At 39.7% G+C, this 24032-nt stretch overlaps 1 protein-coding gene across 1 annotated transcript in view; it reads right to left on the bottom strand.

Moving 5' to 3' along the window:
* The window catches only part of LOC118807665 (choline transporter-like protein 2), a 64716-nt gene that overhangs the window by 32261 nt on the left and 8423 nt on the right, over nt 1-24032 (bottom strand). The window contains 13 exon segments of the mRNA XM_036569696.1: nt 3735-3997; nt 4309-4393; nt 4751-4843; nt 10495-10594; nt 10701-10832; nt 10994-11106; nt 11373-11404; nt 11841-11898; nt 12197-12261; nt 13818-13931; nt 14172-14256; nt 14423-14507; nt 15240-15310. Coding sequence (XP_036425589.1) covers nt 3735-3997; nt 4309-4393; nt 4751-4843; nt 10495-10594; nt 10701-10832; nt 10994-11106; nt 11373-11404; nt 11841-11898; nt 12197-12261; nt 13818-13931; nt 14172-14256; nt 14423-14507; nt 15240-15310 — 1296 coding nt within the window.

Here is a 24032-nt window from a genome sequence, read left to right as displayed (position 1 = left end):
ATTTAGGCTACAAAACATTTATGGATCCACAAAACATTTACCTAAATAGATTTTACACAGTTCACTTAAGTGAAAAAGGCCAAAATGTACTAATGATGTTTTATGCAAATGCCTTTGATGTTTATAACAAGTGAATAAATGTCTTAATGAAAATGTAAAGAGTATTTTTAAAATTATTTTGTTTACTGAGTAAAAGTACAAGCATTCACTTTCAATAGTACTGGAACCTTTAATGCTTAAGTACAGTAATAAAGTACAATCACTGGAGTATATTCCACTCCTGCTGATTATATAGATAGTCTGTAATCGACTATCTCTGTCTAATCCCAGCTGAATAACAGCACCGAGTGATGTGTCGCTTCTCTCACCGGCCAATGTTCCTCATCAGGAGGAAGAAAGCATTCTTAGCAGACGTACAGAAGTTTTTACCATAAATGGCGACCTGGGAGAGAAAATGAGTGAAAAATCATTATTAACCTTGAATTCTGAGATGCAGAGTCATCAATACTGAAATCAAAAAATCCTACTTTACTAAGATTAGTGCACCACCACTGTAGTGATACATTCACTCCAATACAAGTATAAATAAAAGACTCAAAGAATAAACAGATTTAAGAGAAAAAGAGGATAAGAGTAAAAACTACTCTAAGAATCACTCTGAGCTTCTTTAAGGAACATTTTCTTCACAAAAAGAAGCTCCAACACACTAAGATTTCAGTGAGAATAAGCTAACCCATTAGAACATTTGCTGATATTAGCTAATTTAGCTAGCAAACAAGCACAAAAACATTTAAACAACAGATTTAGGTTTAATAAAGAGCTTCTGTGCTTGTTAATCTAGAAAAAGAAACGAGTAAAAGAACACAGTCGATATCTAGCTAAAGTTAGCTTAGTTAGCAAGCTACGGGTTTCCTCAGTTTTGAAGCTGAGTTGTGAAGCACACTTACTTTTACTCTGTAACAATAAAAATAAAAGCATCATTTAATTACATCCAAATAAACTGTAACGCTACAGCTTTCTAAGTAGTGTGTAAAGAGTACTGATAAAGCATAGTAACATTAGGCTGTTGCTTGTGATAAATTTGCTTAAAGTAAAAGTATTAATAAAAAAAGAATGACTAAGCTTTAGAGAAGTGTTGGAGTAAAAAAATACTTACTTTGAGTTTCTTCAACATGTTTTCCTCACAGAAAGAAGCTCCAATATGTTAAGATATGCTGAGTTTAATGTAAGCTAACACATTAGCTTAGCTTGAATGTAATCTGACATTAGCTAAATTAGCCAGCTAACAGACACTCAAAATAAAACAGTAGAAGCAGTTTAGGATTAATAGAGCTGTGTTTCTTATTCTAAAAGGTCAAAATGAGAAGAATAAAGTAACACAGCAGCTAGCTGGCTAAGATTAGCTTAGTTGGTGAGCTAAGTGTTTCCAATTAGCAAGACCCAGATAACAAGAGGATGGTGGGCTACTGTTGGCCTGCTGGTGGCAAAGGTTGTGGTCCACTGCCGTTTTGCTTGGCGTGTTCTGGGTGTCCTGCAGGTGGAATGTTAGACAAAATGCCACTTTCCCTGCTTATTTTGCACTCAGACACAATGTACTTATTTTTCTTCCATTTCTTTCATTTCGTATCCTTTGTGACATAGTTCAGTAACTTTTAACATAAATATTTAGTAACATTTTACATAAATATTATAAATAAATATTCAGCTGTAGCCAATCTAGCACAGTGTCAGCCACAACATTTTCAGCTAAATTATTTTGTGTGAGGCCTAGTCATTCATTTTTTTCTCGCTGTTTTTTGAAAATATTTGTCTTAATTTATTTTCTCAAATGAAAAATCTGTTTGAGGAGATTAAAAACTAGTTAGGCCTTGTATGCAGGACAACAATCTGGGTGGTCCGAGGATGGACCAGCAGTGGCAAACAGACAGCCGGGGTCCTTATCAAGCCAGTGGACCAATGTACGCTCGCTATCTGAGGGTTGGTGGATCTGTGTAACCTGCATATCTCCAGAAAATTCCAATAAATTCCAATAAAACTAGAAAAATGGCTATCAAAGCTGCCAAAGCTCTGAAATAATAAACCAATACACAGACATAAAGCTGAAGCTTCTTATTCACCAGGTTCTCATTTACATTCTCCATTCCACCTTAAATGGAGCTGCAGTTACACTGAGGTGACTTAAACGTAGAACAAATGGCTGGCGAATACGTCAACATCAGGTGACCTTAATAAATGCATTAATTTACCTCAATAAATGTTTCTTTAATCAGGAAACACCTTAAAATTTGTCTTGGAAGTGTTTAATGAGCAGCTAACAAGCAGCTTAGCAGAGCAGCTGTTGAACGTGTTTCACTGGCGGATTTAACGCCGCGTCCCAAACCACACACTTCTGTAGTTCACCTACTACACTAATGAGTGCACTTCTAATGGGATATGAACCATTTTTACACACTATTTACTGAGCTAGTGTGTAGTTTGGGATGCAGCAGAAGTAATGCAGCAGGAATTCTCGGGAATTTAACATGCTTTTCCACTTCATGGTACTGGCTCGAGTCGATTCGACTCTACTCGCAAACCTGGTACCAGGTACTGTCTCTGGTACCACCTCTGTCGAGGTTCCAAGTGAGCTGAGCCCATATCAAAAGGTGACGTAGAAACGCTGCAGACTGCTGATTTGTCGTAGAGAATCACGAAACACATATGCTAACATTAGCTAACAGGTTAGTTTAGCCTCCTCCTGCGTCTCCTTTGAGTGACGAAGCACCTCTGAAGGCACATTTAAACGAGCGGCTTTCTCATGTTATTTCGTTGTAAGACAGAAAACAGGAGACACAGAAAAAAAAACAGGTGAAACGAGAGGCAGAAAAGGCAGAAAAGCTCCAGCTCACTTTTCAGTTTCTTCTCAAGATACTCCAGGATCATCCTGATCACCTGAATGATGGAGAGGATCAGAGAACCGAAGGCCAAGGAGCCTGTATGATACCTGAGAGAGAGAGAGAACATCATTAATCACACTCTAATCACATAATTTTGTGCTCCTGTTTATAGCTGTGGCAATGTATTAATAGTCTATGTACGGTGCCAGAAACCACACGAGCATGTTTATTCTTGCTTGCCAGCTTCTTAGTATAATTTTCCATTCCACCTTAAATGATTGTAGCTCGTAACTGCTGCGCCATTTAAGGTGGGCCGAAAAATTTGGATAAGAAGCCAACTTAACACGTTACAAGCGAGTGTGTGATGATCAGGCATGCAGTTAGCATCAGCAAAAAATTTAAGTATCAAAATGTCCAAAATATGCTGCAAGCACAAATAATGACAGTTCAAGCTTAATCTTCAAGCTTAACTTTCAAAGAAGTGTTTACTTATTTTCTCTCATTCTGATATAAATGTATTACTTATTTTGCCAGTTTTTGCTCTACTTTTTTTCTGTTTGCTGATTTTGCCGATATGTTTTTTGCTTCTGGCATTGCTCTTTTGCTTCTGACTTTTGGCACTTTTTAACAGGGGACGGGTCTTAGAAGAGGGCGTTTACCTGCACTCTATTGGTCAACTGATTTGGTTTGACAGGTCTTCTGAACACACTCATCTCAAACATGTTAGTGTAGTTGGCTTTCTGCTCGCCAGCTCTGCTAGGTTCAGAATTAAGACTAAATTTGAATTGTTAGTAAACTATTGGACCAAGTTTTGTGATGCTATGAAACGGAGTTGGGCAGTAGGAATAGTGAATGCACCTGAGGGCCCGTCCATGTGAGGAGAAAATGGGGAATGTCGGGATGTCAGCCGGTTTGTTGAAGGCCCAGTAGTAGTAGGCAAAGGCCCCGGCCAGGGTCACCTGACCCAGCGCCGTCACAAAGTTCACACACCAGAAGAACATGAACAGGTTATAGAACTGGAACACGATCAGGTACTTATGGAGGAACGTCTCTCCGCCATAGAATGCAAACAGACATTCTGCATCTGGGCATTGCGTGAAGACTTTAGAGCTGTTGAACTTCTGTGGAAAAAAAAATAGTTTAGCCCCACCCATTCAGACTACAGCAGTTTAGCCCTGCCCACTCAGCCTACAGCAGTTTAGCTCCACCCATTCAGCCTACAGCTGCAGCAAAAACAGTCTGTTAATTTGTAAGAGATTTGGAAAATGATCATGTAGAAATTAATTATGGTATATAAATTCACACAAACTTTACAATAGAAAAAAGTACAATACAAGAAGAATGTAGTGTACATGTGTACTGTAGAAATTATTATAATCATTTTATTATTATCAATTCTTAATATTATTAAAAGTTGTTTCTGGAGACTGACCTGAGGGTCGCAGGTCTGTCCAGAGTATTCACACTCTGTGGTGTTGAAAACTTTATAGATCGGTTGATTGGAGGTGGACAGGAAGCTGCAGGAGGCAGTTAAGGATCAGCTGGAAGTTCCTCTATAGGAGCACTTTATATTTACATTTGATTACTTTGAATCATTTGATTACTTTGTAATATAAACTTAAATTTTGTATCCAGCTTTTATAAGTACTATGTCTGTCTTTCTATCTGTGTTTCTGTCTGTCTATCCATCTATCTGTCTGTCTGTCCATCTATCCATTTGTCTCTGTCTGTCTATCCATCGGTCTATGTATCTGTCTGTCTGACAATCAGTCTGTCTGTCTGTTAGTTGGTGAAAGTCACTGAGAGTGATGGTGCTGTGTCTGTGAGGTGAGTCAGTTGTGCTGTGAGAGTGAATGTAGCTCTGAGGTGGATACGCAGAGGTGACGGCCCAGTACGTGATCACCAGAGACACGAGCGCAAAGGTCAGCAGAGGGTAGAACAGCGGTGACATCATATGAGTCAGCACCCTGAAAAATAGATGGGATGAAAACTACAATAACACAAGTTTAACGTTTCAAAAGGTTTCAAAACTATAATGATAATAACTACAATTAATTCATAATTATATTAATGCTTAATTATTGAATTTTGCAGAAAAATGTCATATGTAAATGTGCTCTCTGTAGAGGATGTTCAGGATGAACTTATTTTCACTTAGAAAATAAACAAAACATGGCATCTCACATTTTTGCCAGCAGATTTTTGAAAGCCAGTCAATGAATGCAAATTTGCGTCCTTGACCAGTAGCTCTGCTGATTTGACCCTTAAAGGGGTGGGGCTTCATATAGCAGCACTGAACCTCCAATACAGAGGAATTGCTAATTTTAGCAGCATTTAATTAAAAACCTTTAGACAGTTCATCACCACTCACTATAAACAGTCAAATAAAGAGAGACTGTATGATACACAGTCTGCCTCTAGACTGTATTATTATGGTTGATTTTGTGCTTTAATCTTACAATAGTAGCCTAACTAATGTTAGCTCATTGGCTAACCGTGGCTGTACACAGTCCACTGTAGCCAACCACGTCAGATGGGGGAAGAACATGGCTGAAACCCCTCCTTCTTCCAGTATAACACCCTATAAATTCACATCCTCCCCTTTTGGCTTTAGGCCACATCATAGTACAGAGACAGCACTAGTAAAAATTGTAAATGATCTATTATTATTCTCTGACCAAGAAAATGTGTCCTTGTTAGTCCTCCTTGATCTTAGTGCGGCATTTGACACTTTAGGGCTATCTTACTAGATGGACTAGAAAACCTTGTAGGGGTAACAGGAATAGCTCTTTCCTGGTTCAGGTCCTACCTCACTGATCGCTATCAGTTTGTTAATATAAACAGGGAATCATCTGCCCTCAAAAAAGTAAAGTATGGTGTTCCACAAGGCTCTGTTTTAGGACCTGTATTATTCACATTATATATGCTACCACTGGGCACCATTATCAGTAAACACGGCATAAATTTTCACTGCTATGCCGATGACACTCAGTTATATTTAGCAAGCGAACCGGATGATAAAATTAAACTTAGCAAGATTGAGGACTGTATAAAAGACATAAAAGACTGGATGTCGAGTAACTTTCTCCTACTAAACTCGGATAAAACAGAGGTTCTACTTCTTGGTCCAAAAGCGGCTAGAAACAGACTGTCTAATTTAACACTTAAACTTAACAATTTCTCAGTTGCATCAAGCTCATCTGTAAAAAACCTTGGTGTCATTATAGACCCTAATCTGTCCTTCGATACACATATAACGAATATTACTAGAATAGCCTTCCTGCATCTCTGCAATACTGCTAAATTAAGAAATGCATTATCTCTACAGGATGCAGAAAAGTTAGTTCATGCATTTATTACCTCAAGGCTAGATTACTGTAATGCCCTGCTGTCTGGATGTCAAAGCAAAAGCCTTAACAAGCTTCAGTTAGTCCAGAACGCCGCAGCCAGGGTTCTTACTAGAACCAGAAAGTTTGACCATATCAGCCCAGTTTTATCAACCTTATACTGGTTACCAGTTAAATTTCGCATTGATTATAAAATTCTCTTACTGACTTATGGACTTGCCGCTGTAGCGTGCTTTGCTGTTTTTAATTCATAAACTGATCAGAACTTTTTGAGCAAAGTGAGATCTGCATCTGCATGCAGCAGGATGTTTAGAAGGACAAACAGTAAATTTATGGCTGACTGCTAAAGACACGTCTCACAACCCCCCCCCTCCCCGCCTTTGGCACCCTGGTGCAGACGTGGGGAGGGGGGTGGCTTTGTTAGGATACTAATAAATTGTGACTTTTGAAAATTCCTCTCCCTCTCTCTCACACCCATACATCTCACCTTCCCCCACAAAGAGAGACATCTTACCTAAAACAAAGGCCAAAGATGTCCCACCAATCAACCCTGGGTGAGGGGACTGTTGAGACCTCACGAATCCCTGAGCAGACCCCTCCGTGTGGCCAGATACTCTTAAGTGCATTCCTTCAGTATCATAAATTTGGGGTCTGTGCAGAGGCTAGGCTCCTGAGAGCCCTGCTTTCTGGCAAATTATTCACAATGTGATCTTTAATCAAGTATCAATCAAATGCCTTTCCTTTATCAAACTGTGAAGAACACCTCTGTTACTGTTAACATGTTGCATTGTCAGACGTGAATTGATTAATCCCCACCAAAGGGAATTAAAACCAAACTTTCTACACTATATTCTTTTATATTCTAGTAGTTATTTTGATTCTTGAATTGTAACCCTTTTTCACTGATCTAGGTTATTGTATTGATCTTTGATTATTCACAACTATGTTCGTTTCACACATTATATAATTTTTCTTTTTCCTTTGTTTGAGAAACAAGTCTTCTTGTAGTGTTATTGGAAGCAGGATTCTAAAGTTTGTAGCTTATGTGACTATGTATACTTTGATCATAGAGTTTCTGCCAACATATCTACAGAATTATTGATGATTATGTACTCACTTATTTTACTCTGAGTTATTATGTAACCGTTTGTGTAAGCATTGTTTAGAAATAGTACTGTGACGTATAACCTCGAAATTGTCTTAACAATTTAATTCTTTTGTCTAAGTAGTTCCTACTTCTTATATGACTAGAATGGTTAAGGATTCAACTAATTGTATGTAACCATATTATGGTCTACGTTAAGGGATAGTAATCTGTAAGCTCCATAGTCATTTCTAATAGTCACTATGGAAACAGTAATGTTATATATGTGAAACTACATGCTTCTAATTTGCTTTTACTTAAGTGTAACCACACCCAGAATATCCAAAGGATTATGTGACACTTGAGCAGTATTCAAAGAAATTGCATATTCATTATATGTAACCTAACAGACCAACCAAAACCTTTTCCCCGCCTTAGCTCTGCCTTAGCTCCACCCTCAAAGTTCTTTCTTTAAAGCCAGCAAGAAAGAGAAACAGTTAGGAGAACGAGAAGATGAAACAGAAAGACAGGGAAAGTTGGCCCTGAAGGGAGCGAGACAGCCAACATGTAACCTTAATGAAACTCTAAGTAGAAAAGCCCGTTCTCCTCGTTTTGCACCTTAGCTAAGTTCTGCAGATCTTAAATGTTAGTTGTTTGTCTTGTGTCTTAATTCGTTTTGTTTCATTTACTCAGTAATCTTAAAGTGTTGTAACTGTAAGGTTAGACTATTGAAGAGCTGCATCTAGCTGCGTTTGTTTTTCAAGTTTCGTCAATCTATTTTGAAAAGTCTAATTGCCAACGATAGGCCGCTCAGAACCTAGTTTTAGAACAGAAACAGAAGCAAAACAGTGCTGACTGAAATCCACATCAAGGGCCTGCTCCGACCACCGCCTGCCTGCATCGCCAAGAAGAAGATCTGCGTTCCTCACCAGAGAGGCCGCCAAGCGTCGCCGGAAGCCTGCCTTGCCAGTGGGGTCCGGTCCAAAGCGTTGACCAAGGGCTTGCACCTCTAGCGGCCTTGCCTTTGACCTGCAGACCCTTCCTAGCCTGTGTGAGCAGTGGCTTCTCTTCCTCAACGTGACACGCGCATCACCGCAGCTCTGAGGCATCCAGGTTGTAGATTCACTCGCACTGCCCTTTTGTGGTCTCAGTCTCACTGTGATTTTGCTTTTCTTTATTGACACTTAGGCCAGCTTTACACTAGTGTTAGGGTTGTTCTGCTTGCTGCTCAAAAGCCACATAATTTGGAAAATCAGCTAATCTTAGTACTTTTGTTCAGTATATTCAATCTCTGGTTTCTTTCTATAACTAGTAATCCAATATTTAGTGCCTATGTACCTTTGTAATCGATTGCTTTGTGTTTATATACCTCTATCAATAAATAACCCTTTATTACAGTCATCTCTGTCACGGTGTGCATATGAAAAAATTCAATTCGGTTCTGTTCCCTGGACCATGGTCAAGCCCTCACTTGAATTTAATTAAAATACCCGTGTCTTACGGTAAGTGGGAAATTAGGTGCTTTTGAGGCCTTGTCCCGCTACACCCCTCAGTACCTGAGTGAACTTCTCTCCCACTATGAACCATCACGCCTACTTAGATCACAAGGTGCTGGCTTACTATTAGTACCTAGAATTAATAAAGTTACGTTAGGGGGGAGAGCCTTCTCATACAAAGCCCCCCAGCTTTGGAATAATCTTCCTGTTAATGTTGGGGACTCAGACACAGCCTCAGTGTTTAAATCTAAGCTGAAAACTTACTTGTATAGTCAAGCCTTTGGTAATTAGTTTTCCCTGTCAGTTCTATACCTGCCAGAGTCTCTGCTGCTCTGCTAACACTGTAATTTGTGATCAGTCACCCATTACAGAACTGACTCTCTGTGTGTTTTTCCTTTCTTTTCTTTGCCGAGTTGAACAGCTGCACATCCTGTGCGTCTGATGCTGCTGCCTCTTCTGCCTTGATCGGGTGCCACTGCTCGCCAGCCCTCTGGACCGGCTTACCACCACTGAGCCTCCTGCTGTACAACGCCGTGCAAACCCCATCCGCACAACCTGACCCCACTGATGCTGCTGCTGTTGCCGCATGAACTAAACTAATCAAAATTACTTTAAATTATTTGAACTAATCAATCATTTAAACTAATCAAATTAATCAGCGACCCATTACAGAACTGACTCTCTGTGTGTTTTTCCTTTCTTTCTTTTCTTTGCCGAGTTAAACAGCTGCCCATCCTGTGCGTCTGATGCTGCTGCCTCTTCTGCCTTGATCGGGTGCCACTGCTTGCTGTGCAAACCTCATCCTCACAACCTGACCCCACTGATGCTGCTGCTGCTGCATGAACTTATTAATTAATAAAATTAATCATTTGCTCCACCTGTTTTCCCTGTTTTTGTACTATAATACTAACAGTGTTTTACTATCCGGTGTCGACCGGAGGACGATGGGTTGCCCTTCTAATTCTTGGTTCCTCTCAAGGTTTCTTCCTGTTTCTCTTAGGGAGTTTTTCCTTGCTACTGTCGCCTCTGGCTTGCTCATGGGGGCTTGGACCCGGATTTCTTTCTGCAATGCTGTTTTCCTTGTAAAGCTGCTTTGTGACAACACCTGTTGTAAAAAGCGCTATATAAATAAACTTTAATTGCTTGCTTGCTTTGCTTTTGTTTCTGTGACGAAGCATTCGCAATCTTGCCCACCACCCCATCTCCTTCCTGTTCCTCAGTCCTACATCATTCCTGCTACAGCTATGAGGGAGGTCTGGCCTTTTAGCTACAGGCAGAAGCTGCTCAGATACTACCACCACCATGTTGAAGGCATGGTCTGAACTTACAAACTACACTTTATTACTGCAGATAAGTGTACAGAATTGTGCTGTTGTGTGTATATAATTTGACAAAGTTTTGTTAACTTTTGTGTAATCACTGTTTATAGCTAGTGACTTGGCTGCTTTATAACTGCACGTAATCTTCTGGTCCAGCCTTGGTCACGGCCGTTTCAAAAGGCAACGCAAACTGCAATGTCTAGGATTGTGACTGTGGCTCAAAACAGACGTAAGAAATGTTTCAGACCTTACTAGCGTGGGCAGGTAAGCAGAGCAGGTAAAATCTGTGTGTTTGATCTGTCACAGTTTTGGTCTATCTGGAGCAGCATGTGTGCGTGGGGAGCGACGGGGGGGTGGTTTGTGCTCACTTGCCTGCTGGCCTCTTTAATGAGAGCGATGGCGATGACGATTCTCTTTCTGAGGAAGATGAGGATGAGAAGGATCACCAGCTCCACGATACCCAGGATAATTGCTGAGAGAGAAACACACAGACTGAAAGATAAGCTAACCACCATATGTGATAATAATATTAATAATAGTAAAACTTATATTTATAATAATAATAGTAATAAACTCACTGAAGGCCAGCCAGGTCTGCTGGATCTGCAGGTAGATGAAGAAATCTGTCTGCAGCCCCAAATCCTTTATGGTAACATCTGATCCAGCTTGGCCTTTCAGAGCTACGTACTGCATATAACAGTGGAAGGTACCTGAGAGAGAGAGAGAGAGAGAGAGAGAGAGAGAGATGGGGAGGGGGGGTGATTATCATCATACCCCACTGAATGTTGCACTGAGTTCATTTTCAGTTTGATTTTACTGGTAGATACGTTTCATTTAAAGGAAATCATAAGAAGTTTTCTTACATCCTCACCGTAACCAATAACGAAGATGACCGAGATGATTATCGTCCAGATTATGACCCCAGCCAGAAAACGCAGAAGAACAATGAAGACCATGCTGAGCACCATGCCAATCACTAATCCACTGAGAGAGAGAGAGAGAGAGAGAGTCAGACAGACAGAGAGACAGACATATTATACAGTGTTATACTGTTATACAGTGTGTTATGCAGTGTTATGCAGTGTTATACAGTGTGTTAGTGTGATACACTGTCACACAATGCTTTGTTGTTTGGTGTTCAGTGGTATGCAGAGTTATGCAGTCTTATGGAGTGTTTTTTACAGCGTTATACAGTGTTTTGGAGTGTGTCGTGCTGATGTTGGTTGGTGTGTAATAGCTGAGAGTCTCACAGCAGGATCCAGTGCCAGCACTTTGTGTAATTCTTGTTGTTTATTTAGTGGCGATGGTGTTTAGACGTTGTGAAGAAAAACTCCGCCGATACTGAGTTGCCAGTAAAAAGTTTATTACATAGTAAAACAGTATCATATCAAGCACTATAGAGTACCTGAGAGAGGATCTGTGCCAATTCTAAATGTCCCCTCCCGAACAGACTGACCAACAGCATATATATATGGTTCTTGTTGTTGAAACAGGAGACAGAGCATATGGTTCTTTTTAACATGATCTCATCTATTTGGACCTAAGAGAAGAAGGGAGAAAGTGAGAGGCCCTCTCCCAATGGACCAAGGGGCCCCCCAATTCACATTCCTAGCCCCTGCACACACAGAGCACATAGGGCACTCCTAGATACTACCACCTCAACTTACTGAAAGAGTGTTTTTACCTTCTTCTATCAAAGGTTCCTTTTTAAAATATACTTCATCCTGAAAGATCCTCATGGCCAACTCCTGAGCTTCTACAATGATGTCGGACTTCCTGCAGAAACAAAAAAACTATTCAGCTTCTCACTGACAGTTTAACACTGACATTCATATACACACACACACACACACACTGACTGACTTGCTTGTGGCAGTTAAGTTGACGTTGACAGTAGTGTTGTCACCATTGACAACTGCGTCACTTTCTGTCTTATGCAGGGTTGGGAGACACCTGTGCATAACTACACACACACACACACACACACACACACACACACACACACACACACACACACACCCCATCAGACATATGAACAGGTCAGATCAAAGATGCTGATGCAGAGCTGAATAACTCATTCGGCTGGCTGCGAATGATCGCCACCGGACACATTTCATCTTTTGCAAGTTCAAGAGCCGTCTGTAAGCAAAAACAAACAACAATAACAACATCAGTGTCAACGAACAACAAACTCAACACAGCTCAACTCAACACAACTCAACAAAACTAAAAACTTAAACAACTCAACACATCTCAATAGATTTACCAGACTCAATCATCCCAACACAAATCAAACAACTAAACACAACTCAATCAAATCTACACAACTCAACTTAAACAGCTCAACACAATTAACTGAACACTACTTTACACAGCTCAGTCAACTCAACACAAGACAATCACATTAACTAAACACAGCTCAACACATCTCAATCCAACTCAATACAACTCAATCAACCCAACACAAATATCTCAAATAAACACAATTCAATCAACTCAACAAATCTCAATCAAATCAACACAACACAACTTAAACACAGCACAATTCAATACAGCTCATTTAACTCGATACAACTCTACAAAACTCAGTGAACTCTACTTAACTGAACTCAATCAACTCAACACAACTCAATCATCTAAACACAACACAATCAACTAGACATAACTCCACAAATCTCAATCAAGCACAACTCAACACAACACAACCCAATACCACTTAATTAACTAAATATAACTCAACTCTATCAAATCGATATAACAAAACTCAATCAACTCAACACAATCAAATCAACACAACTCAATCATCTAAACACAACACAATCAACTTAACATAATATAACTCAACAAATCTCAATCAAACCAACACAACACAACTCAATCAAATAACACAACTGAATATAACACATCTAACTAAACACAACTGAAGACAACTCACTCAACTAAACTCAACATAACTCAGTCAACTCAACACAACTCATTCAAATACACACAACTGAACAGAGCTCATTAAAGTCAACACAACTCAATCAAATCAACACAACTCAATACAACTTAATCAACTCAACACAACACAACTCAGTCAACTAAATAATACTCTACACAACTTAGTCAACTCAACAAAACCAAACACAATCAATCAACTAAACATAACACAGCTCGGTAAACACAACTCACTCAACTAAACACAACAACACAATCAACTCAATCAACTCAACATCTCAATTAAATCATCACAACTTAACATATCTAATCAAATAAACATAACTTAATACAGCTCAGTGACTTCCACTCAACACAATCATCTCAATACAGCTCAATCTACAAATGAAGTAAATACAACTCAATTATCTCTACACAACTCATCACAACTCAATCAATTCAACTAAAAACAAATCAACCAACACAACTCAATCAAATCAGCACAACTCAACACAACTCAATCATCTACACACAACACAACTCAATCAACTTAACAGAACTCAATATAATCAACTCAACACAACACAACTCAATCAAATCAACAAACTCAGTCACCTCTACTCAATTTAATCAATTCAATAACTGAATAACTCAAGTAAACTGCACTCAATTCTGTAAGATGTGTAAGAGATATTCTCTCAGTAACATTGTGTGTGTGTGTGCATGTGTATGTGTGTATGTATGTATGTATGTGTGTGTGTGAGTGTTTAACTCACCAGTTTAGTGTTCACTTCCTCCTTACAGAACTGTGAGTAGTACTGCATGTCCTCTTCTCTCAGTTTAGCATTCAACAGCGTCAGCGACCGCTCTGGACATTTCTCCACACAAATCTACACACACACACACACACACACACACACACACACACACACACAATATCTTACATCAATAACAACAAAAATGCTGCTGCACATGGTAGTTAGGCTGACCACAACACAGTGTAATCACAGAGCAGGTAGGGTGGGGTAATATTGTAAGAGAGTGGGGTAATGAGAGTTTTATGTTGGGGTAAATGGGTATTACCTGTGTGGTGGGGTAAAAGAGTTTTTTTGGGGGGAGTGCGGTAGTACCTGTGTGGTGGGACACTGAAACTCCAGCAACACCTGCATACTGACACACTTCAGACTGTTAACATAAAACAGCAAGGGCTTCTTCCTGCATACACACACACACACACACACACACACAGAGTGAGGATTGACTCTCGCCGGAGAACTAGTGTTTTCACTGAATTAAACTATGTGTGTGTGTGTGTGTGTGAGAGAGAGAGAGAGAGAGATTGAGTGAGTGAGTCAGTGTGAGTGTGTTTTAGTGCACTCACTCCAGTGGGGTTCCCTTTTGACCACAGAACTGCCCCCTACTGTCTGTGGGGTAAATCACCTTCCGCAGGTCCCCCTGAGACCAGGCTGGGGGGTGGGAGGGAGTGGGGGAGGACATGCTGTTGGCATTAATAATGAATGTAATTATGTACTGATTGGTATATGATTACTGATTGCTCATTGCAAAGCAACATGCAACACTATTGCTATCAGATGGAATATTCTTCTTCCTTCTATGATCTTTCTGCTGATTTTCTGTCCACTAACTCATTCTGCAGTTTTTGAGGTATCGACAACTCCAGAATTTTTAGTCAATGGTGAGCTTTTATACAGATTTTTGATTTCATACAATCATTGTTAAATTACGATTTGTTTTCCCACGAAGAATGAATTGGGTGCAAAAGTTTGTGCACCCAACTTATATCATGATGACACAAATTCATTTATAACACCATATTACCCATGTGGGTACAATTGCAACCACCTAGAAAAATCCTAGCCACCACCTGGGATACCATAGCAACCACTTAGCAACACCCTTGCAACCACTTGGAATTCCATAGCAACCACCTAAATTGCCGTAATAACCATTTGGAAACACCCTAGCAACCGTTTGGGAGCTGCTTAAGCTGCAGAGTCACTCTGCATTTTATTGCAATTATATTGTTTATTCACTTTCAAAATTCACTTCTTTACCCACTCAGAGTAGTTCAGAGCTCTAATACACTAAAGAGATAGATAGATAGATAGATAGATAGATAGATAGAGATAGATAGATAGATAGACAAGGTTTATTTATTTTACAGATAAAAAACTCACCCAGATATCCGACTGCCAAATAACTCAGCATGGCCAGAGTGAAAAGCAGACAGCAAAGAACATCAGTATAGCTCATACACACACACACACACACACACAACGAGTTACTCACACCGTACTGAGTTATTCACACTGCACTGAGTTATACACACAGTGCTGAGTTATACACACTGCACCAAGTTATACACACTATGCTGAGTTATACACACTGCACCGAGTTATACACACAGTGCTGAGTTATGCACACTGCGCTGAGTTATAAAAGTAGTATATAGCCTACACTGTTTTTCAAATTATGATTTATGACCCTGATTTATGGCTCTGATTTATGACCCATATGATTTGTGGTTCTGTGATGGACAGATTGGACAGACATTTTAACAAGGTGCCCTCTCCCCACATTACCCATCCACCCCTCCCCATCACCTCCCTCATCACCCCCACCCTTCACCACACCTCACCCCAAAGATTTACGACCCCCTGTGCGACAGCCCGATTTATGACACCCCTCTCTGTGACAGGTCAGTTTGAGGGACAGGTCTGCCTGGGGTTGGGTGTTTTACGACACCCCCCCTCACCCCACCCGCTCTACCACCAACATTTGTGTTGGGGGAGCAGGGTGTGGCTTACATATGTTGTATTTAAGCATTATTCTCACAGGCGGATTGCATGACTATTGCTGCAAAATGTCTTCTGCAAGTTTAAATCAGACCGTTCTTAGCGTTTCTACAGCAACGCCGACTGTTAGTTCTTGTGGTAGTGAAACCAATTTGGAGTTTGCGCCGAGGAAGAGCCGGTATCGCGATGCATTTCGTTGCCGGTCTCGCAAGCGTTTTGGGGATGTTAAGATTAACCTCTTTGATTCTCTGGCTTATGACGTTTGTGGGGATGGTCAAACAGAATCACCGCCCTCCGCAATGTCTGTTTAAAGGGTCCCCCCATCCATATCGAGGCATACAGCTTCAGTTTCTCAGCACTCAAGCCAACATGTTTGAGGATTTTCATCCATCAGGCCACCCCGACAACCACGGGGCTCTGTGGTATAGAAATTATCAAGGGCCGGACGTTGATTACGCACCGCTCGACACTGCCACCGGTCCTGTAAACTACAGCCATGACGAACCAGCAGCGGCCATCGTGACATCAGACCACAGCATCTCGGGCCATTTCAGCAACGATACCAACACAGATGGCTATACAACGTGCGGCGGCAATCAGCCAACACTATCCAACACATCAAACAACAACAACTGGTTAGACCATTTGTGTGAAGATTTTGCACATGCAAATATGACTTTCCTGCATACACCGTTTTTTTCACCAGAGCCAGCATGCATGGAAGATGATGAAACGCTCATCGAAGCTCCTGAATGCATGCCTATACCCACATCAACCCAAGATGTGGATGGCCGAGTATGTGCTACAGGATTAAAACTTATAAAGTCTGCTGTCGTTGTGATCTTACAACATATCATAAACAACAAACTGAAGGAAACGTGTCTTGGTTGTGAAGTGGACCACCCCAGTCAACTTCGACATTCGTGTCTGTTTGAGCCGGATATCTTCTTCTTTGAAAAGTACTATGACGATATAACACAGACATTGTTCACGCCTGAATTGAAACATGCTATCGCGGGGCTTCTAAAGTGTTTTGGAATACATCTGCCTCTTCAAAAAATTCAAGGATGCGCTGAAACAGTTGTCTGTGAATTGCGGAGCGAGCCACACATTGTGGAAAAGTTGCATGAAATAAGAGAAAATCTGGTTAATCACATATCTGGGGAGTTTGTCGCTGACGCTGTTGATTGTTGGAAAGCTGGTTCAAACACCTGCAGTGCTGTTTAAGACAAATGGGGAATGTTTGTGGATTCCAGGGTCTGGCGGGCCATGTGTTGAAACACCGTGTAAACTGCGAAATGACCAATTTGTTGTATAAATGTATTGAGGATTGTGTGGTCAATTTTAGACTCTTTAATAGTGTGTATGAAGTTGAAGCTAAACGTTTACAAAATTTCAAGAATCAAATGAGTATTGTCAAATCATTGTCAGATGATTGGTGCAACGTTACACAGTTATGTCTAGATTCTGACAACCCGCCTCATGTAACTGTCAGGAGGTTATTGTCTTTGATGCCAGAGAGCAACAATACAATGAAAATCAGTCATGTGCTTTGTCTGTGTACATATGTATTAGATGTTTGTGTCTTAAGTCTTTCAGCAAATAAACCAATTAATGTTTGTAAAGTGGTTGAAATACTTGTTGAATACTTGGTTGAGAAAAATGTTGATGTATGTGTGGAATTTCTTGAATTCATTGATGCCTTGTGAGTTGTGAATAAAACAGTAAATCAAACAAAATTTTGGGTCATTATTTTCAGTGATGGCGTCTGTGAACATGTCAGATCTTATGAGAGCAGCTTATTATACACCTTCAAATTCTGGTTCATTAGGTGGTAAAAACCGTTTGAAACAGGCTGTTTTAGAGGATAAAGGTGTGCGTCTGTCTGATCAACAGGTTTCAGATTGGTTAGCGGGTGAAGATGCATACATCCTTCACAAACCTATACGGCATAATTACAGAAGGAACAGGGTGGTGGTATACAGTATTGACTCACAATTCCAAGCCGATCTTGTTGATATGAACGCATATTCTAAGGAAATATTTAGGTTATAAATATATATTGACGTGTATTGATGTATTTAGCAAATATGCCTGGGTCCGGTTGTAAAAAAATAAGTCGGGTTTGGAAGTCGCTAACGCGTTTGCGTCCATACTAGCCGAGGGTAGAGTGCCTCAAAAATTACAGTCTGACCGGGGTAAAGAGTTTTTTTAACAATCATTTTCAAAACCTGATGTCAAAAAACAAAATTACGCATTTTGCTACAGGTAGTGAACTAAAGGCTAGTGTCGTAGAGCGTTTTAATAGAACTCTAAAAAGTCGTATGTGGCGATATCTAACGGCTATAAATTCCAAAAGGTACATTGATGTTTTACAAGACATAGTGTGCGGTTACAACAACAGTCACCACAGAAGTATAAAAATGAAACCAGCTGATGTGTCCAAAGACAATGAAACTATTGTGTTTAAAACGTTGTATAGTGTGAGAGACGGGCTAAGCAAGAAACTGTGTTTAAGTACAAGGTGGGTGATGTTGTGAGAATTTCCAAAGTCAGGGGTCCGTTTGCAAAGGGTTACGAGGAGAACTATACACATGAATTTTTCACAATTTTAGAGTGTGTCCCTCGTCAACCACCTGTTATAGATTGAAAGATTATGATGGTGATGTTATACAAGGTTGTTTCTATGAAGAAGAGTTGCAAAAAATAAATGTGCCTCGAGATAAAACATTCAAAGTTGAAAAGATTTTAGAGAAGAAAAAACAGGGTAAAAAAAATATGGTTTTGGTGAAATGGCTGGGATGGCCTCCCAAATTCAACAGTTGGATTCCTGAAAAGGATGTGGTAGATATACAAAAGCCTTAAAAGTGGCATTTGTGAATGCAATCATTACAACAAATGACAAACATGGGTGACAATGGTTTTTTCATTACCTTGCCATGCAACTCATCGATGTCGGTATACCCCGACAATCAAATTTCTAATTACAGAACAAAACTGGCAAAACCAATTGATTTAAAAGGTGGGAAGTGGGTGTTTTAGAGTTTCAGTACCCACGGACGTGGAAAACATTTGATGAAGATGACGCAACATTTATGGTGATCGATAAAATTGCTTCAAAAATAACAAAAATAAAATTACCTATCGGATATTATAAAGACATATCCATGTTGATTGATGAGATCAATTTTAAAATATCATCACATTCAGTATTTATTGGTTACGATCAAATAAGACACAAGGTTTATATCAAGACAAGACCTGGCGTAGGTTTAGTATTTGATGGAAAACTAGCTATTATCTTAGGTCTAAAACGGGGGAGATGCTAGAATCTGCGTCTAAAATGGTTCGAGATCAAGAAGGTTTTCAGAAACAGTACGCGCCGCACCCAGCCGACATCTATGGGGGTTTCTGCACACTGTATGTTTACACAGACATCATCGAATACCAAACAGTTGGAGACGCCTTTGTGCCTCTGTTAAGATGTGTACATATATCAGGGGACATTCACGATGTTGTCACTGTTAGATACAACAAGCCACACTACGTGTCGGCAACTAAGACCCACATTAGTGACATTGCAAAAGAGGTGAAAACTGATCAAAACCAACACGTCAATTTTTCATACGGGAAAGTGGTTGCAAAACTACATTTTAGACCTGTAAAACAACCAACAGGGTTTTAAAATGGATGCATTCAATGCACACGTTATGGACCCTGAACGCTATGTTTCTTACTACCAAAATCAAGCGGGCGGTATCATGCCTGGTTATGCAGGTAGTCCAGCTATGTACGGAGCTGGCTTTGGTGGTATTTTTAGAAATTTATTCAGAATGGCTATACCGTTGTTCAAGAGGGGGTTTAGTATAGCCAAACCGCATCTAAAAACCGCGGCTAAAAACATTGTAAGCGATATAGTCAGCAACGGTTTGACACATGCAATGCGAAACAACAGGACGGATCAGGCATGCTAGTAATGGCACGAAAATCTGTGAAATGACCCCCTGGAAAGAGGCGTGGTCGCCCTGCTAAGAAAACCAAGCGTGAGTTGAAAAAACGCATAGATTCAAAAAGGAAGAGAAAGGGGAAACAGACCAAACGAACACCCCGAAGAAAGGCTGTCAGTACTATTTCCTGAACATGGCTCTACTTCATCGCATGTCTGAAGAATGTATCAAGTCGGAACTAGACTTGTTCACAGTGCCTTTAACACAAACATCTATCGAGAAAAACACTTATGTAGAAATTCCACCGCTTTCAGCAATATCGGACACAGCCCCTTTGGAATTTTTTATAGCAGGCCATGGTGAAGATTATACGGATCTGAATAACATCCTCTTGTACCTTCGTGTTAAAATCACAAAACCTGACGGAAGTGACATCGATGACGGAGCTGCTGTGGGGTTGATAAACTATCCAGGAGCCACAATATTTTCACAGGTCGATGTGTCGCTAGGTGATCGACTAATATCACAGAGTTCCAGCACCTACCCATACTGCAGTATCATCGAATGTCTTGCCAATTATGGCCGGGATACCTTGGAAACAGTTTTTTCTGCTGGACTCTTTTATCTGGACACAGCTGGACATATGGATGAGGCAAACCCCATTAGAAACTAGGCTTGAGAAAGAGGGCTGCATTTACAAACGCTGGTAATGTGGTGGAGCTGCTGGCACCAATTCATAGTGACATATTTTTTCAGGAGAAATTGATGCTTAATGGTGTGGGTATAAAATACGTATGATGCGTAGTAAGGATGAATTCTGTCTAATGCGACATGATGCGTTAGCTTACAAAGTAAACATTCTCTCAGCATCTTTATTTGTCAAAAAAGTGTCTGTATCACCAGCTGTAAGGCTGGGTCACGCGCAGGCGTTGCTGTCAACAACTGCTAAATACCCGATTGACAGAGCGTGTCTAAAAAATTTCTCTATACCAGCAGGGACGAGAGTTTCGAATCAAGAGAATTTGTTCTTGGGAACACTACCAAAGTCTATGATAATAGCAATGGTTGACAATGACGCTTTCACAGGTGCATACAAGAAAAACCCATTTGCATTCAAACATTATGATTTAGAGTTTCTCGCTGTCTATGTAGATGGGCAACAGTATCCTGCTAAACCACATCAACCCGATTTCCAGTCTGGTTCTGCTGTGTGTGAATTTTATCAGTTGGCTTTCGCATCTGGTAGACATCTGAAAAACCAGGCGTTGTCTTTTGATAGAACGGATTTCCTACAGGGCTACACTCTGTATGCATTTAATCTTACACCTGATGAAGAATGTAGCCAACATGTGTCTTTGGTCAAATCTGGGAATATAAGACTGGAAGCTCGTTTCAGGCAACCCCTTCCACACACCATAAATTTGATTGTATATGCTGTTTTTGACAGTATCATTGAAGTGTCTAATCGAAGACAAGTTTTGGTTGATTTTTACTAATGAATACTTTAGCGTTAAACGCCATCATGGACAAAGTAGCTGTCAACACACATTTTCTCGGGGTGTTAGCTTGCGACCATTTGCCAACAAACGTCATCAGGAAATTACCAACAATGGCTATTATAAATACACATATATCAGACCTTCCGGGTGAACACTGGCTTGCTGTCTACATAACTGAAGATCATGTTGGATGCTTTTTTGACAGTTTTGGAAACCCACCAGAGAGGTTCCCTTACATGATTAGTGACTTTCTTAAAACATCATGCATAACACAGCGGTACTCAACTAGACAAGTACAAGACTTTGCTTCAACTACTTGCGGCCAACACTGTGTGTTTTTTTTAAACTACATCACCAAAGGGTTAAATTATGAAGATGTGATGTCTAAATACTGTTTAGATTTGGTAAAAAATGACAATATGGTTTCAACATTTGTAAAGAAATTTTATCCATGTATTTGTAAGAACAAGCTGTTTAAATGTGTCCAGCATGTTCAATCAGGACAAATGTTTAATGTATAATTGTGTCCCTATGTGATGTAATGGTTGATAAATAAAAACAAACAAAACAAAGAATTTCAACTCAGTGTCATTTATTTACAAATATGTAACACATCAGTGAAACATCGATTTAACACAGTATTTTCTGAAATGTATTTACATAGTCATGATTAAAAACAATATGTTAAACAAATAAATGAAATACATAAACAAACAAACAAACAAAAAAACATTTTAGAAGCTTAACCATTTACTTCTGTCTAGAATGGGGGAGATAAATGCTGGGGTTTCAACACTCTTAACTGGTTGCGAAATGTCTTTTGTCGGCGTACCATAACCAGCAGACTTTTTGTTTTTTAACGAAACAACTTTTTGTCTGACATGTTTGTTTGGGATGGTAGAAAGAGGTATATTTAAAACAGCAAAAGCCTCTAGAAACTCATCCCAACCCGGCGGTCTACGATCATCGCTAACCTTGTGAGGAGCTGTTATACTTTTTACCAAGTCCAGAATATGCGACCCTGGGACTGGACTTCCATGCAAGACAAATTCTCCTGATTCATTCCATGAAGACACATCTTTTGATTTAGACATTTTATCTAAAACATACTGAACATTCCTCCTGCTTCGTGAGGGTACATTTCTAAGAACATCAGTGATTACATCATTTTTGTCATCAGTCTGATCAATGACATTTACATCCTTATTATTATTATCTGCGTGTGGTAATGACAATGTTAAAGTGTTGGTCTCCATATCCCCCTGTTTGACAATGGTTAAATATCTCTGCAAAACAGCGACATAAAGCTTGGCTTTCTCATGAGCGTCAAGATCATTCCTACCCAAAATATTTCTAATAGACACATCCAAGTCATTTTCCACAATTTGTCTGATAGTCCCCCGCGAGTTCTCGCTCTTTAACTTATCCAGCTGGTGTTGCGGTACCAAAAACATTTTTTCAGCGTACTCCATCACTTCAGTTTATTTATTTTGTTATCAAACTTGTTATAAACGGTAAAGCAATACTTAACAATGGTAGAAGAAAGCCCCCTTTCTGATTAATTACTTTCTTTTTCGTGAAACACCAATCTTTTTATCAGCAAAAAATTTAATTTCAGACTTCTTCTTCTTTAACGCATGATACTGTGTCGGTGTGAGAGGTATGGTACCGTTAAGTACGTTAAGAGCCACTTCACACAGAGTTAAAATAAGTTCATTAGACGCAGCTTGTAAAATAACGTGTCTCTGTGCAGGCTTAGCTTTAAATAAAAGTTTAAGAAGTGGCAGGTTTCTATATAGTCTGTCAGACATATTGATCTATCTGTGTTTTTTCTGAATGTAAACAACAGGACTGTTTGAAAGCAGATCCGTTCTGAGACGAACGTCTTCAGGAGTCTTTGCTTTATAATCAATCATAAGATGACCGAATGGTTTACTTACAGCATTTTGAAAGCACTCCATGAAAAACTTTGTATTACCAGGGTACATCTGTCTACCTAATACACCGACCTGATTGTTGTCTCGAGGATTTTTAAACAATATGAGGTAGTTTGTGTTCAAACTAATAGTTCTACTAGACTTTCCTTGAAAAAATAAATTCTGTATTAGGTAAATGGCACTTAAATTTCAATGGTGTACATACTGTGTAAATACCTTTTCCACTTCAGCATTATTGCTAGCATCTTTCATAACATCATCAATAATTAACAAATTATTTCTGTTAAGTGGCAGAAGTGTGTCATCATTTAGGGTTGTTGGTATCCCTTGAACAAAATTAATATTTCTTATTTTTAACATTTCATCATAAAGGGGTTGCTAACAATCATAAATGTATACTATGTTTTCTATTTTCTTTGAAACCAACACATCAGCATGTTCAATCAACTGTTTTACAAAAAATGTTTTTCCAGAATTTGATGGGTCACTTATTACACAAGAAAAAGGGTGTTGTAATCTGAAATCAAACCCTTCTACATCGCGCACCCCATGATAGTGATGAACACCTTTAGTAGCCATAAGGGAGTGTTGAAAAGTCAGACAACAGGACCCGTTTGTTGTATACGACTTTAAAGCGTTTCACCACTGACTTGTTTTTCAGCGTGAGGTTCTTTTTATTTCTTACGGTGCCGTCTGCATGAGCCAGTATGTGTCGACTACCGTCGTGATTTACCACATAATGGTCGACAAGACCAATCAGTGTGTCGAGTCTAATGACCTTTGAATTGTCAG

The sequence above is a fragment of the Colossoma macropomum genome, unplaced genomic scaffold (assembly GCF_904425465.1).
Source record: "Colossoma macropomum unplaced genomic scaffold, Colossoma_macropomum, whole genome shotgun sequence".
Lineage (NCBI taxonomy): Eukaryota > Metazoa > Chordata > Actinopteri > Characiformes > Serrasalmidae > Colossoma > Colossoma macropomum.
The sequence above is the reverse complement of the archived record's forward strand: the minus strand, read 5'-3'. Positions and strand labels throughout refer to the sequence as shown.